General features: G+C 39.7%; 1 protein-coding gene across 3 annotated transcripts in view; it reads left to right on the top strand.

Annotated features, from left to right (window-relative positions):
- The window catches only part of HEATR3 (HEAT repeat containing 3), a 40,115-nt gene extending 24,463 nt beyond the window's left edge, over nucleotides 1–15,652 (top strand). For all 3 annotated transcript variants that reach the window (XM_084644479.1, XM_084644478.1, XM_084644477.1), the window contains exons 9-15: nucleotides 2,183–2,340; nucleotides 7,500–7,582; nucleotides 7,903–8,039; nucleotides 10,819–10,907; nucleotides 12,534–12,677; nucleotides 12,778–12,954; nucleotides 14,018–15,652. In XM_084644479.1, coding sequence (XP_084500605.1) covers nucleotides 2,183–2,340; nucleotides 7,500–7,582; nucleotides 7,903–8,039; nucleotides 10,819–10,907; nucleotides 12,534–12,677; nucleotides 12,778–12,954; nucleotides 14,018–14,140 — 911 coding nt within the window. In that variant the 3' untranslated portion in view covers nucleotides 14,141–15,652. The remainder of the gene's footprint in view (nucleotides 1–2,182; nucleotides 2,341–7,499; nucleotides 7,583–7,902; nucleotides 8,040–10,818; nucleotides 10,908–12,533; nucleotides 12,678–12,777; nucleotides 12,955–14,017) is intronic.
- The last annotated feature ends 829 nt before the right edge of the window (nucleotides 15,653–16,481 follow it).

Below are 16,481 nucleotides of genomic sequence, written 5' to 3'. Positions count from 1 at the left end.
ATGTCAGCTTGAAGTTCATGAAAGTAATTTCAAAAATTAACTGTCTGATAGAGTCTTTTTTAAATAGTACTTCTTGACTTTCATTTTTATTTAATTTGGATGGGGATAAATAAATAACAAAGGCTTTTCTAATCCCTTGTTTTGCTTATGAGAGTTTCCTGGGCAAGCCTGAGAGCAACACCACTAAACTTACTCAAGCCCACCTCTCCTCCCATCCCCTTCCTTTATGTGCATAGATCCACCTCTTCAGTTTTAGGTTTGCTGCTGTTACTGATAAACACTCTTCTTGGGGAAGAATATGTGGATAAACTCCCCCTAGAGCAATGCATGAATGTGATGATACTAACCACCAACAAAAGAGAAACTGATTTATGCATGAACTTCTGTGCAAATATACCTAGTACATTGGAAAAAAATAGATTTTTTTTCATTAATTTTTTGTTCTAGTAAACTTAATGGTTATTTGCAGGAATAGTAGGTACAACATTTTCAGCTGGAAGTGTGGTTTTCAGGTTGATAATGGCTCTTTAAGAATAACTTACAAAAACCTCTTCCCCCCCCCCCGGCTACTCTCCTCTCCTCCCCACCCCACCCCACCCCACCCAGTTCTTTATGTCCCAGGACATTCAGTGCTATTAAGGCTTTGATCCTACATTTGGATCTGTACGGAGTGTGCAGGAAGGTGGCTCTTGAGCAGAATCCTGGACCGTGAATAGGATTCCATGAGCACCTGGATCCACTTGCAGGATTGGAGCCTCAGTTTGTTACAGTAGATCGATCTTCTGCTGTGCAATCACATTCTTGTTAAGGAGCTATCTTCTTCATCTTGCATTGGCTTTCTTATTCTCTTTTGTTTTGTTCCATTTGTCCTTTAGTGTCTTTGCATCCTAGACTTGTGGAATGCAACTTCAAAAGTGGGAGGAGAGGCAGCTTTGTACTGTGCTGATAATAGGAATTATATGCGCACAATGTGGTTTGTGCAAGTATTTCACAGGGCTCTATGTACATGAAGCTTCTTTTGAAAACAGGCTGCTTTACTTTTAAAAGGGGGAGGGAGGAATTTTTTTTTTTCTGTTTTGACTTCAGCAGTTAGTCTGTCTCTTTTTTTCAATACTAGTTTATTAGTCATTCTTTTGACAGTTAATAAAATAATCAAATAACTGAGGAGTCTTCAACATGAATATTAAAATAAGTAGCTGAAACTTTTAATCTCTCATACTACTGCTCCTGACCATAACGTAAATTTGATCCCCAAGCTACCCACATTTAGGTGATAACTTCTTAAGTAAATCTTGCTGGTTCTGATGAAAACCCTACTAACACCATATATTCCCTTTGGTAATTTCTACTATGTGAGAAAATCTGCACCTAATAAATGAAGGTCTTTTTAAACTGAATATCTCATCTAATGAACAGCAATTCATAAGATTTCCTCATTTAATTAGAAAATCTCTTGTGGGTAGCTGCATATGCTGCTGTTTGTTTACTCAGTATAAAATACAAACCCCTTGCATTACTACAGTACTATCCAGTCCATGATTAGACGGAAATAAGGTCTGTAGGAATTAAGAGGATTCCAGAGACAGGTGTTCATTTAATTTTCAGGTTGCTTAGGGACTAAGATATTTTGATTTCCGAACTTCAGCCAGTGTACTGAATTCAGACATACCCTGCTTACCAGGCATGAGACAGACTCCACACCCCAGGTCCTGGCTTCCTTTCAAGGGGGCATAAGGCAGGGAGCAGGAGTCATCAGGTGGGGCTGCAAATGTGGGTTTGACTGGGAATCATCTGTAATGAGGAAATATATAAATATATTGTTATATATGTATATATGTAAATATATTCCTTGCCCTCTACAGATGCAGTCTTGGAATGAATAAAAATATACCAAACTCAGCATTCTGTTCCATCCTGTAGTACTTGATAAATTGAATAAGCTTAACCTAAACATGAGCCTTTTATTAAAATAATTCATATGATATTGGTTTAAAGTGTCTTGCACAAGGCTGTAGGCTTGAAATGTACTAGAGCACTAGTTCCTAGAGACTATCATGTAAAATTTTTCTGGAGTTAAGCTGGGCATCAGACACTAGTTTGCACACTAGATAATTCAGGAGTTGGGTTGTCTAGTTTGTGCGTGACTTCAGATTTCATTTTTAAATCTATGTTCTATTCTCAGATCCCTCTGATGACGAATGGGAAGAACTCTCCAGCAGTGATGAGAGTGATCTGTTTATGGAGAATTCCTATGATGAGGGCAGTGGGCAGCCCATGTCACCCCTTTGCCTCTCTGCTGAGGTTCATGCAGCACTCATGAACAACCTCATTCCAAAGAAGGTAGAACTGCTGTATATCATCTGATCACAACTCAAATTCAGTCTTTTCACTGTTTGATTTAGACCCTAGTTTAGACCAACAAATTATTCTAATCCAACTATAGTACAGGAAGATTTATCTTTGATTAACCTTTAGCGTTTTTTAAAAATCCTAGATATGTAGCATCATTCATGCAAGCTGACTTAACTTAAATAATTCTGTGGTGTAAATGAGACTAAAAAATTCCTCCAGTATGTCAGGAATGAAGTCAGATATTGGGCTTTTCTGAATCGGTGCAGGATTTTCCAAGTTGGATATATTAAGGGTGACCTGCATAGAGAAAATGGAAATTGTACAAGCCATGGGAATAAATGCCAGTTTTCACTCCTATCCAGGCTGGGGGAGAATGCCAGAGAGCAAATTGAAATAAATACAAACGTCTCCCCCTCCCCCTCTTAAATTGTTAATTTCTATAGTCTACGTGCCAATTCTGATTTTGCTGTTGAGTCCCCAGAACTCATCTTAGTCGGATTTCACAGGCATCAGAAAATATGAAACATTCATTTTTAAAGTGACTATAATAAAGATTTTCTTAAACATTGTACACAGTCCCTGTGTCTACGCACTTGGAGGCTCTCTGCTGCATCAATGCTTAGATCGATTCTCCAGCATGACTGTTCTGGAACCTCAACAATTAGCCTTTAACTAGTGAGAAGATTTCTATCTGAGCTGTAAGAGAGGCAAAATAAACCGTCTGTGCTGACTACCCTTCACAGCCTATATAGAGACAAGGTGGGTGAGGTAATATGTTTTATTGAACCATCTTCGGTAGGTGAAAGAGAAAAGCTTTTAAGCCTCACCTGAAGCTGGAGGTCGCCTGAAGAAGAGTTCCGTGGAACTTGAAAGCTTGTCTATTTCACCAACAGAAGTTGGTCCAATAAAAGATATTACCTCACCCATCTTGTGTGTGTCTTCCTGGGTCAAACGTAGCTACAACAACACTGAAAACTTCATAGCCTAGTCACATCATATAACATTCTTTCTAGTCTACTAATCGCTCAAGAGGATGTTAAACAGTGGTTGTTAAAGGTAGACATTTTTAATCCAGCAGTTCCAGATAACTAGCACCTAAAAGTTTTAAAGGAGGTAGCTGAGGAGCTTGCAGAACCATTAACATTGATTTTAGGTCTTGGAATGCTGGGGAAGTTCCAGAAGACTGGAAGAAAGCTAACTTTGTGATTTAAGAACATAAGTACGGCCATACTGGGTCAGACCAATGATCCATCTAGCCCAGTATCCTGTCTTCCGACAGTGGCCAATGCCAAGTGCTTCAGAAGAAATGAACAGAACAGGTAATCATCAAGTGATGCATTCCCCACTTCTGACAAACAGAGGCTAGGGACACTTCAGAGCATGGTTTTGCATCCCTGCCCATCGTGGCTAATAGCCATTAATGCACCTATCCTCCATGAACCTATCTAGTTCTTTTTGAACCTTGTTATAATCTTGGCCTTCACAACATCCTCTGGCAAGGAGTTCCACAGGTTGACTGTGTAGAAATACTTCCTTTTGTTCATTTTAAACCTGCTTCCTAATTTTTGTTTTGGTGACCTCTAGTTCTTGTGTGATGAAAGAGAGTAAATAACACTTTCTTATTTACTTTCTCCACATCAGTCATGCTTTTGTAGCCCTCTATCATATCCCCCCTTAGTCGTCTCTTTTCCAAGCTGAAAAGTCCCAGTCTTATTAATCTCTCCTCATATGGAAGCTGTTCCATACCCCTAATTGTTTTTGTTGCCCTTTTCTGTACCTTTTCCAATTCCAATATATCATTTTTGAGATGGGGCGACCAGATCTGCTCGCAGTATTGAAGATGTGCCAAATACGGTGCCAGTATTTAAAAAGGGTAAATGGGACATTCTAGGTAATTATTGGCCACTCAGTCTGACATTGATTCTGGGCAAGATAATGGAGTGGATGATATGGGTCAATTAAAAAAGAATTAAAGGAGGGTGATATAATTCATGCTAATCAACATGGGTTTATGGCAAATAGATCCTGTGCTACTAACTTGATATCTTTTATGGATGAGATTGCAAGTTTGGTTGATAAAGGTAACTGTGTTGCCGTAATAGACTTTTGTAAGGCATTTGATTTGGTACTATATAACATTTTGTTTTAAAATTAAAACAATATAAAATTAACATGGTACATATTAAATGCAGTGGAAGCTGGCTAACTGATAGGTCTCAAAATATAATGGTAAATGGGGAATCGTTATTGAGCGGGTATGTTTCTAGTGGGGTCGTGCAGGGATCGATTCTTGGTCCTAAACTATTTTACATTTTTATTAATAGCCTGGAAGAAAACATAAAATCACTGAAAGTTTTCAGGTGACCCAAAAATTGGGGGAGTGGTAAATAATGAAGATGACAAATCGCTGATAGAGAGCAATCTGGATTGCTTGGTAAACTGGGCGCAAGCAAGCAATTAACATTTTAGTACGGCTAAATGTAAATGTATACGTCTAGTAACAAAGAATGTAAGCCATACTTACAGGATGGGGGACTCTATTGGGAAGCAATGACTGAAAAAAGATTTGGAGGTTGTGGTGGATAATCAGTTGAACATGAGCTCCCAATGTGACCTTGTGGCCAAAAAGGCTAGTGCAGTCCTTGGATGCATAAATGGGAATCTCAAGTAGAAGCAGAGAGGTTATTTTACCGCTGTATTTGGCATTGGTGTGATTGTACTGTCATACTATGTCCACAATTCCAGAAGGATGTTGATAAATTGGAAAGGGTTAAGAGAAGGGGCACAAGAATGATTAAAGGTTTTGAAAACATGCCTTGTGTAGTGATAGACTCAAAGAGCTCAATCTATTTAGTTTAAAAAAGACGAGGTTAAGGGATGACTAGATTACAGTTTATAAGTACCTACGTGGGAATCAAATATTTGATCATGGGCTCTTCAGCCTAGCAGAGAAAGACATAACCCGTTCCCATGACTGGAAGATGAAGCTAGACAAATTCAGACTGGAAATAAGGAATAAATTTTTACGTATAGTTTATCAACCAGTGGAACAATTTACCAAGGGTCTTGGTGGATTCTCCATCCCTGGCAATTTAAAAATCATGATTGGATGTTTTTCTGAAAGATAAGCTCTGGGAATTATTTTAGGGAAGTTCAGTGGCCTGTTAACAGGAAGTCAGATGATGATCATGGTGATCCTTTCTGCCCTTGGAAGCTATGAATCTAGTTATTTTTATTCCTACCCTTCCCTGCCCCAATCTCAGCACCGGTTTCTGTGGTTAGGACAATTTTTGCTTTTGCTCTCTAGGCCACTTTAACAGAAGCAGAGCCATGACTCTTACTGTTTATTTTAAAATATACGTACATATACGTGGATCCTTCTCAAAAATACACCGTATTTTGTTAACAGGTTAAGAGATTTGGGTTGTTAAAACTTGTTTCAAATTCATCTTTACAACTGATGCATCCCAGGAAAAATAACTTTAATCCTCCAGTACTTAAAAGGACACCAACTTAAAATATCATGTTCCTGGAAAAATATTTCACCTGCTACTTTTACAAGTAACAACTCAGATAACTGTAACTGGCAGCATGAGAAAAATATTCGTTTTAGTTTGTTTGCTTTATTTGACAGTGTTTTGGGGTTTTTTTTGCTTAGTCACTCTTGCTTTTTCTGTGTAAAGTCAGGTGAGTTTCCTCTGGGTGTATAGGTTTTTCATGCAGTGACAGGGAAGAGGAAAACATTTTTTAAAATAAGAAAATGGGACTGTAAAATAACAAAAATTCAAAGGGGAACTTCAAGTTAGGTGTAAAATCTGAGACAAGTTTGAGTACATTTAAAAAAAAAATTGACTGATTTCACATTGAAGGTGTGTTCCTTTGTAATAAAAAGATCAAACTTCCAAACATTTTGTTCAGTGATAGTATGTACTATGAAGTCATATTGGGAACTCTGCCATTAGGGATTGGTGTTAACATAAAGATGCTTCATCTAACTGTGTCGGTGAAGTAGTCTGATTTCTTTCAGACAAGGATCCAGAATGACACTGGAGGATCTGAGTAACATCTGTTTTTTGGGTTTTTTTAAGCCTTTCCTGTCATTCTTTGATAGTCTGATTTGCTCCCTCCTTGCTACAGAGTTCTTTGTGTGAATAACCAGAGAACCCTCCAGAGATCTTCCTGTTGATCTTTCTGCCTTTTCAGCTGCGGGAATCTTACCTCAACTTTTTAACCTTAAAAACTTGGTATGAGGGATTGGCAAAAGTTATGGGTTGTTTATTTGTAAAGTGCCTTGCTCATTCTTAATTGTGAGTTGCCAAGGTAACATGCCTCATCTTGTTGTAGTAGTAGTAGTTTGGCAGTGTGCTAGAATTGAGAACAAAGCGGGTGTCTACATAAGATAAACTGTGTACTCTGTCAAACTGAACCTAAAATATCTGGCAAGATCCGTGGATTCTGCAGCATTGTGGAAATTATGCAGCATATTTATTTTAAATTGTTTAAAGAGGTTTTTGATTAAATATGGAAACAAGTAATTTATAATGTAATTTAATATAAAAAATATTTATATTATGCGAAACCCAGGGCATAACTTCATTGTAGAAGTTGTCAGGAGAGAAGCTGGAGATTCTGGGAGTTGAGTGAATCATGGTTGGAGTTTTTGACATCTGGGGAAGCGCTGGAGGTCATTTGGGATTGTGGGATAAATATGTAGGTTAATGTTTCTGCTGAGTGATCAACAAAGAAATACACATATTGAATCTATTTCCCTAAGTTAAGTATCCTCTCACCTTCTTGTCAACTGTCTAAATGGGCCATCTTGATTATCACTGCAAAAGTATTTTTCTTCCTGCTGATAATAGCTCATCTTAATTAATTAGCCTCTTACACTCTGTATGGCAACTTCCACCTTCTCTGTATGTATATATGTATCTCCTTACTCTATGTTCCAATCTATGCATCCAATGAAGTGGGCTGTAGTCAACGAAAGCTTATGCTGTAATAAATTTGTTAATCTCTAAGGTGCCACAAGTACTCCTGTTCTTTTTGCGGATACAGACTAACATGACTGCTTCTCTGAAAGAAATAGCTAACATTAAACTGTCCTTCACCCCGAAAAAACCTGTTGCTGAACTTTTTTTTTCCAGATTCTTGAAAAAACAGCTTTTCCGAACAGCGTTGCTGTAGACATCTGTATGCACAGTCCATCTTGGAAGCCATTAATTAGAAAGTAGGAATTTCTTTGACTTTTTTACATTTTCAGTGTATTAATGTAACACTAGATATTCAGTTTCAAGATCTTTTGTACCACAAACATTGATATTTTGTGTGGTTCATCTTGGGTCACCCTAGAGAACTGGACCTTACAAGTCTGCTACATTGTTTTAATAACAAGATACAAATATTTACATGTAGATACTTTGTGATCCCCAGGTAAATTATACCCCACCTCAACATTGCATAATTAAATTAAAATTCTTTGTTTATATTGATAGTTTTTTAATTAATAGAGCCTCAATAGGCATATTTCTTTTATTTACTTTGTTCCAGAATGAACACAGTACAGTGCAGAGCTCTAATGTGTCTCCATAGCATTTTGTTCGTATCAGATGTGGATTGTCTTGGAGGAGCTTCAACACTTCAGTCACTTGCACAGCACCTCTCCCAGCTAGTTTTTTCTCAACCAGGTAAGTTTAAGGCCATAGTGATAAAGAAACTTAACTCAGAAGAGTTTGATTGCTTCTATTATAAATACATTTTATACATAGCATTTAATTTAATACTAGTTTATTACTAATCCCCTCCGCACTTCTTTCCAAATGCAAGAAAACCTGATGTTGGGAATATGCTGCCATGCACCAAAGCTATCTAAACCCCACGTAATCTATTTACCCAGGAAAGCTCTGATCAAATAAAGTTTTTGGAGTGTGTAGTATATGCAAGCACTAAAATATAAAGTGACTTAACCTGTGAGGGAGCCCCATCCTAACGTGAAACCACATCATCTGTATTTGGTCATCACTACCTGTGATGGTGACAGTTTTTTCCATTGATCACATAAGGCAAGCTATTGTCAGGGAGAACAGGACTTCTCCCGAGTATGTCTGAACAAATCTGAATTTGCGAGAATTCACTTCTCTGAAATGACATGTCACCAGCATTATAATTCAGGTTAGGCACCACAGGAAGCTAGTCCCAAAGTGATTTCCAAAGCTGAAACAAACTCTAGTATTTGCATACTTATCAAAATAGGAAATATAACAGGCCTCTCTTTCTCCAGGGCATAAGTTATGTGTGTATTTTTTGTGTACCACTCTTGAAAATGTATATCTCTAATAAATTTAATCATCTGCCCCAAACATTTTACGTTTAGGACTAAACATCAAAGCTGCTTATCAAATTTCCTGGAATGATGATGATTTAATTTGAATGAAGATGATAAACCTGTTGGACAATGTTCTTTTAAAACAGCACTGTTGTGGAGTAGCAAACTTATCCCTGTCTCTAAAAAGCTTCTGTGTTAATTCCACTGAGAGATATTGTGAAGATTTTCCAGTTACTAATGCTGCTTTCAGATTGAGAGGTGACCAGCCGATAAGCAAGCATGCTGGAAATTAATAGTTTAAGGGCCCATCTACACTACAAGAACAACATTAGCCCATGATTCTCTGCTGTGGATAAGAGTCTCTGATGACAGATGCTCCTAGCTGTAGCAGATAATCATGCTAACACACAATTATTGTTGACAGGCCTAGAAACACTGTAGTGAATTATGTGGACTACTGGTATAAGTAGCTGTTCAAAGCTCTAGTCTCCTAACTGGGATAGGAATCTGTAAGGTGCCACAGCAGGTTTTTACTCTTGCAAAAGCCTGTAAATAGCAACAAAAGCACATTAGGGGAGAATGAAAAGTGTTAAAATACAGAACAATATGCACGCAAGAAGATGGTTGGTATTGGGGAACAGTTGAATATTCAAAATTTTGTGGGCACAGTTTGAGTCTTAGGTTTCCAGGGTTTACTGCATGCCAGGGGGAAACTAACAGGTGAACAAACGTGTTCTGTGCGTTAACTGGGGAGATATTAATATTCTGGGTGCATGTTGGAGCTCAGAGTCCCAGGGAAAAGACTGGATGTCTTATAAATCTGCTTAAGAGAGCTAGGAATTGAGTTTTAAAATACGCCCTTAGCTCCTTTGCAGTGCTCCTCTTAGTGCTCCAGTGGGGCTTATGATCTGAAATATTGTTGTGGGACACTTGTGCTAAATTTTCAGTTTGGCCTTAAATAGGCCTCTCTTTTTGCGTGCATAATTGTACACCTATATTTTATGTCACTTAGAAGTTCTAGTCCTGGATTGTTTGGGAAAACTAGGACTTTAGACATCTGTGGCATAAGTTGTAGGTACAAATACACTTCTACCCCGATATAACACGGTCCTCGGGAGACAAAAAATCTCACCGCGTTATAGGTGAGACTGCGTTATATGGAACTTGCTTTGGCCCCACCTGTTCTTTGTTCCCTGACCGCCCTCTCCAGAGACCCCCATCCCTAATCACCCCCAGGACCCGATCGTACCCCCCCATCCCCTGACTGCTCCAACCCCTATCCACACCTCCTGCCCCGTGACAGGCACTCACCGGCAGCCCCGGGAAGCAGAGCAACACGGCCCCAGCCCACTCCACTCCGCCACGTCCCAGCCGTGGCGCTCCGCTTCCTGCCACTGGTGAGCGCGGGGAGGTTGGGGAAAGGACGCCCTCCGCACTCACCGGCAGCGGGAAGCGGAGCGACGCAGCCCCAGCCTGCTCCGTTTTCCTTGCCCCAGCCATGTCACTGCGGGGGAGGGGGCAGTTGGGGAAAGGTCCCGCATTCACCTGTGGTGGGAAGCGGAGCGCCACACTGGGAACTGGCGGAGTGGAGCTGGCTTGGGCCAGGCTGCTCCGCTTCCGCTGCTACCGGTGAGTGTGGGGGGAATCCCTTCCCCCAAGCCCCCTCCCCTGAGCGACACGGCTGGGGCCGGGGCGAGGGAAGCAGAGCAGGCTACTCCCAGCCCTCGGGTAATCTTCCGGGCCACTCAAAAGTGCCCCCTCCCTCCCATAGCTCCTGCCTCCCAGGCCCTGGGGGGAGAGCCCCTGACCGCCCCCAAGACCTCTGCCCCTTATCCAACGTCCCGGCCCGGAACCCTTAACACACTGCTCAGAGCAGCGTGTTGGAGCTTTACCGCGTTGTATGCGAACCCGCGTTATATCGGGTTGCGTTATACCGGGGTAGAGGTGTATGAACATGAAATTGTTGGCAGTTTCCACCTACAAAGCTAGAGGCCCAGTTTCTGAAAATCTAGGTTTTAACATAGAGCAGCACCAATAGATGTGGAATAGAAGGAAATTTTTCTCTGCTCTCAGTGCAGAAAGTCTTTAAAATGATTTGAAGTTTGTTCTGACTCTTTGGCTTTGTGTTTATTTTTGAACAGAATTTCCTACACACACTGAATTCCTGGAAGCCATAACTAGTGCTATGAGGGCTCTCTTGCAAACAATGGCATCAAAGAATATATCTCAGGTGAGAGATTTTTCTACCAAATGTTGGGCATTCTGGTAGATTGAGGTACAGTAAATTTACATCAGATTGTACTTGAATGGTTTTGAAAACAAACCAATCTTTAAAGAGTGCTAGATTCTTGTAACTTGATGTTTAATGCTTTAAGCATTGTGACAATGCTTATTAACACTGCTGGAATTGTAGGTTTAACAAAATTCATCCTAATTTTTCTCATAGATAAATAAGGTTTGCTGAAAATAATATGCTCCTGCAGCAGGGGTAGGCAAACTTTTAGGCCTGAGGGCCACATCTGGGTATGGAAATTGTATGGTGGGCTATGAATGCTCACAAAATTGGGAGGTGGGGAGAGGATGAGGAGATTAGGGTGCGGGAGGAGGCTCTGGTCTTGGGCAGGAGGTTGGAGTGCGGGGGAGGCGGGCGGATGAGGGCTCCAGCTGGAGGTGCAGGCTTTGATGTGGGGCCATGGATGAGGGGTTTGGAGTACAGGAGGGGGCTCTGGGCTGGGATTGAGGGTTTTGGAGAGCAGGAGGGAGATCAGGGTTGGGGATCAGGGGTGCAGGCTTCAGGTGGCCATACCTCAAGCAGCTCCCAGAAGCAGCGGCATGTCCCCCCGTTGGCTCCTATGCTGAGGCGCAGCCAGGTGGGTGTGCGTGTTGGCCTGTCTGCAGGCGCTGCCCCCACAGTTCTCATTGGCCATGGTTCCCAGCCTATGGGAGCTGTGGGGGTGGGGGCGGTATGCGGAGCCCTCTGGCTACCCCTGTGTGTAGGAGCCGGAGGGGGGACATGCCGGCCGCTTCCCAGGAGCCGCACGGAGCCACGGCACGTGCGGAGCAGGGCAAGCCCCCGACCCAGCTTCCCAGCAGGACCTCGAGGACTGGATTAAAAGGTCTTGATGGGCCGGATGTGGACCCTGGGCCATAGTTTGCCCACCCCTGTCCTAGAAGAAACCTTTCACGCTAATTCTGAGCCTGGTGGTTATTTCATATACATATTTAAAGAAAAACAGTTGGGCTAACTTTTTCAAAAACAAATGTAAAACCGAAGCTGTATCTGTCTGTGCAGCAGCCACAGTTTTTAATTTTTGTGTGCTAAACTACCAAGGCTAGTGGTGGATTCTTTCTTGCTTGATAGCTTCAAGGCTGTATGCCTTTCTAAAAGATGTACTTTAACCGTACAAGTTATTGGTTCATTATAGCGGTTACTGGGGGAAATGTGATATTCTTGTCAGACTAGATGACTTAATGGTCCTTTCTGGCTTTAAATGCTATGAATTTATGAATAAAGAGTTTCTGTAATGTTTATTAATGGCTTAGAAGGAGTTATTCAAATATTTCAGGTAAATATGTGGCTTTTGGTTTAGGGCTTTTTACCTACAGAGACATGACAATGAGTCTCGAGCCTTTCTGGAGGAAACTCCTGAAGGAGTAAAAGGATAGTTTAAAAATCTCCATGCTGATCCCATCTTCAGTCTTAACTTTTTTCATAATATACTGATGCTACTTATCTGCTATAGGTTTGTCTGTCTTATATAGACGCAAATGACCTAAAGATTTTTCTTTGAAATAGTGTTTCTCTGGAAATTTAAATTTGTCTGACATTTACTTTTCTTCCCTTTTTTTTAAATAGTGTATGACTCCTGAGCAGCTGATGACTTTATGTGAAGCAGGTATTCATAGCAGTAATATCAGTGTTAGAGTAAATGTAGTTAGCATCCTGGGAATTGCTGGCAGCGTGCTGGCAAAAGTAGAAGATACAGCTGAAACACTAAAGGTAAAAAATACCTTGGTAGCAACCCCTAAACTGCTTTAGTGGAAATTACTTGCCATTGTTTTATAATGCCATGTTTTTAAAAATAAGTATCTCTTTTCAGATGATTGGTAAATTTCTTCTTGAGGTTGCTATGAAGGATTCTTCTCTTGTGGTAGCTGGAGAAGCTCTGGATGCTCTCTTTGATGTTTTTGCAGATGGGAAAGAGGCTGAAAAAGCAGCAGTTCAGATTAAATTGCTCCCTGCACTGAAAGAATTCCAGCCAGTCTTCAAAATGAGGGTAGGCATCTCACAAATAGTAACCAGTCCAAGGCCTCAAAACACAGTGCAAGTTAACACTTGAGATTAGTTTAGCTGCTTGTACTACCAGGAATTTTATGTGAAATATGCCCACATGATTTTAAACAATTCAGTGCATAGAAGAGAGCACAAAAACAAACCTCACTTACTGTTAGTATGTTTTAGATGGAAAGAAGAGTTCCTTTCTTGACCATCAATTTAACCAGGGGTATAAAGAAATAATCCCATATTTACTACGAGGCACCTTTGGTGTCTAAGTTATTGTCGATCTTTTTCTGAAATTCTGGTAAGTTGATTCTGCCAATTCCTCCATGGGTAGAGAGGGCCAAACATGGTTAACCTTTAGAGAGGAGAGAGGAAATCCTCTTCTGAAACTAGTTTGACTTCTTGTTTTAATTTGCATGGGTGTCCAGATGTGTATATATTTATCCTGTTGCTGCTTAGTTAAGATAGTCTTAACCAGAATCCTTTACTTGTAAGTGAAATTATACAAATGAAACTTCCGATCTCTCAAATTATTATTTTTTTCCTTTAAAAGGGGGTAAATTTTCAAAGCATTGTGTTACTTTAGCCAGGTGACACCCAGTAGGCTAAAAGCTCCAATATACTTTTAAAATAGATACCTTTTTATTTCTATAGTTTATTGCTGGATGGCCTAATATCTTTTAGCCCATCATTCTAGGGCACAACAAATTCGCGGCTGTCATACTCCACCAATTGACCCTTCATTAAATGTGTGGGTGTTCTGCACTTCATTTTATTTCTGAGTGCAGTGCTAGGTGTTTTCCCTAAAATATCTACAGAGGATAAATACATGCTTATACATAAATACAGATTTAACTCTGAAGTCGGATACCAATAATAGTACTGGTCAGATATCTGGCAATGATGTGCTGTGAATTTACTGTTTTTGAATAATTGAAAGGCAGGAGCATCATATCCTGCCAGAGGGTATCAGAGGAGTGCTTGGCTGTCCTAATCTGAAAAGCTGCCTTCTCAATTATGGGGGGGTGTGTGTGTATAATTTTTTTTTTTTATTGCAGATGCGGAAAGAAGGAAAAGGACAGTACAGTACAGATCAGTTGTGTGTTCTTGACAATGTGAAAATGAATTTGAGAAGATTCATTGCCTATCAAGAGAAATTAGGGGGGGAAAAGACTACTTGAAACAGACTTTAAATTAAGGTTTTCTTTATTGATTGTCAAATATGTAAGTTTTGAATTCTAGGATTTTGGGGAGAGGGAGTTGTTTTTATGTTAACATTGCATTTCTTACATTATGTATATTTTATACTCTCTGGGAAGATGCAATATTAAAGCTGGATTCAGCATATTAAAGTATTGCATTACTTTGAAATTTCATGTTAATGCTTGTAAGAAATGGTGTTGCAATCTTGAGATATGTAAATACAGTTTACTCTCATTGTGTGGAAACCTTCATATACCCTGGCACAAAATTATACCACAAGGAATTAGTTAAAAAAATAAAATCACAGTTACCTACAAAGTTGAGAAAACCCATAAAAAGCCGAGATTTTTTTTTCAGATGATCTAAGTAGCGGCTAAATGCCTAAGAAAGTTAATGTGTACTGTCAGCTGTGTTCAAAATTGAAAGGGCAGCTTTGGCAAGTTTCCTGAGCAAAGTATGATAAGTACATAGATTGTGATGAGCATTTGGACTTTTTTTTGTCCTCCGAGGCTTATCAAAGAAGCAGCTATGTCAAATTCACTTTCATCCAGCATAATAAATTCTTATATGACAGGTAATTATTGTGGAAGTTAGTTTAGAAGAAACCCGCAAAAGATATTTGGCCTGATTTTTACTTCATTTTGTGGATGTTCAGCTTTCTGAAAATCAGTTCAATAGGCTTTACTTCCCTTCTGTAGATCCTACATTAAGGTAAAGTTTGGATTCGGGAAAGTAATACACCTAATAAAAATACAGCTATTTTTGTACTGAAATGTGATATAAAAAAGATTTTTATAAAAATTGTTGAACTGATATCTACTCAAATGTGTTTGTTGGAGATTTTAAACTGAAATGCCTGTAAAATACATTACCTATTTTTGAAGAAGTGTCACTGATTATGGATGCATAAAGACAAAGATGGACTTTTATATATGAAAATTTTTTATTAATTTCTTCAAATGTATTTGTTTAATTCATGAAAACGAAAGTATTTCAAATACATGATGTAGAAAAATAAGTTTAGGGGATGTATGTGTGTGTGGCTTTGGAGAACTGGGAATGCAGACATTACATCTAAAAACCAATCAGTTTTATTCATTATGTGAGGTGGGGCAAGATTCAAAGACCAATAAAATTGGGAAGAATTGAACACTTTAAAGATGTCAAATATTGTATAAAATTTTTGGAGGGTGGGGGGGTATTTTTAGAGCTTGCCTGTTAAGCCTTGTTGAATGATTGAAACGGAATATTTGAATACTTTAGTGTTCTGATGCTATTGTGCCAGTCCACAGAGATTTTAGTAGCTAACACTAAAATGGATTCTTCTAAATACTAAATATTTTAACTCTAATGATCAGATTTTTACCCCTGTCAGCCGAGGAGTTTTTACCAGATTCCAGGAATGGATGTATTTTGCTTTATTGTTCAGTGTCCTAGTCCCAGTGAGGAGAAGAAAAAATATATTAATTTCTCTGGAAGAGGAGATTTTATTAATGGCTTCTGTGTGGTTTTCTTTTTTGGACAATGTTGAGTTTGTCCACAGGAATGATTTGTATATTTACAAAGTGTGAACTAGCAGACTTTTCTTAATAAAATATTTTTTGCAGTAAAAGTTAGAGAAATTAGTGTTGAAAAATTAACTTGGTGGTATTCTTCAAGAATGCTTTAGTTCAAACAGGAATTAATTCGGGAAAGACCTGTGTTATGCAGGTCATCATTCTGCATCCTACAACTCAGATACCTCTGTGCTAGTCCCCTCCTGTCTGCAGTTTCTGCAGGCAGTGAGAAGCGGTAGCACAACCCATGCTATCCATGCCCCTTCTCCAGCCTTCTGCCAGATCTTCTGCTTCTGCAAAAGCAGTCAAGTAAGTGCCTGTTCACTTGGCTCTTGATCTTTCTTTCCATTTTGTTTGGCAGTAGCATGCAGCCTTTCTTTCTTCTCTCTCTTCTGATTCAGATATTGAGCTGTGCAAATATGGAGCTAAATCCAAGCAGTGTTCTGTTTGTGAGGGCAGCTTTTAAAGGCTCTTTGGAAAACTAATTATGCCCTGCCTGTTCTCAGCCAGTTGACACTTGCACTGAATTGGGTAGGCATGTTGGGTATTGTCTCCTCTCCCTCCCCCCCTCCACTCAAGAAGCCATGACTTCAGCACAGAAAAGCCCAATCTGGAGACTTTGAGCAGAACAAAAAGGAAAAGAAAAGATATAATAAAAACTAAAAGATATTTTTCCTCTGACTCTGACACCTTATCCCCTACTGAGGAAGGGGAGCTCTTGGGTTCAGATTCTGAGTAGGACATTCAAAAGATGCAACGAAAG

This window comes from Lepidochelys olivacea, assembly GCF_965140295.1.
Source record: "Lepidochelys olivacea isolate rLepOli2 genome assembly, chromosome: 12".
Classification (NCBI taxonomy): Eukaryota; Metazoa; Chordata; order Testudines; family Cheloniidae; genus Lepidochelys; species Lepidochelys olivacea.
This window is presented reverse-complemented; position numbering and strand designations above follow the sequence as displayed.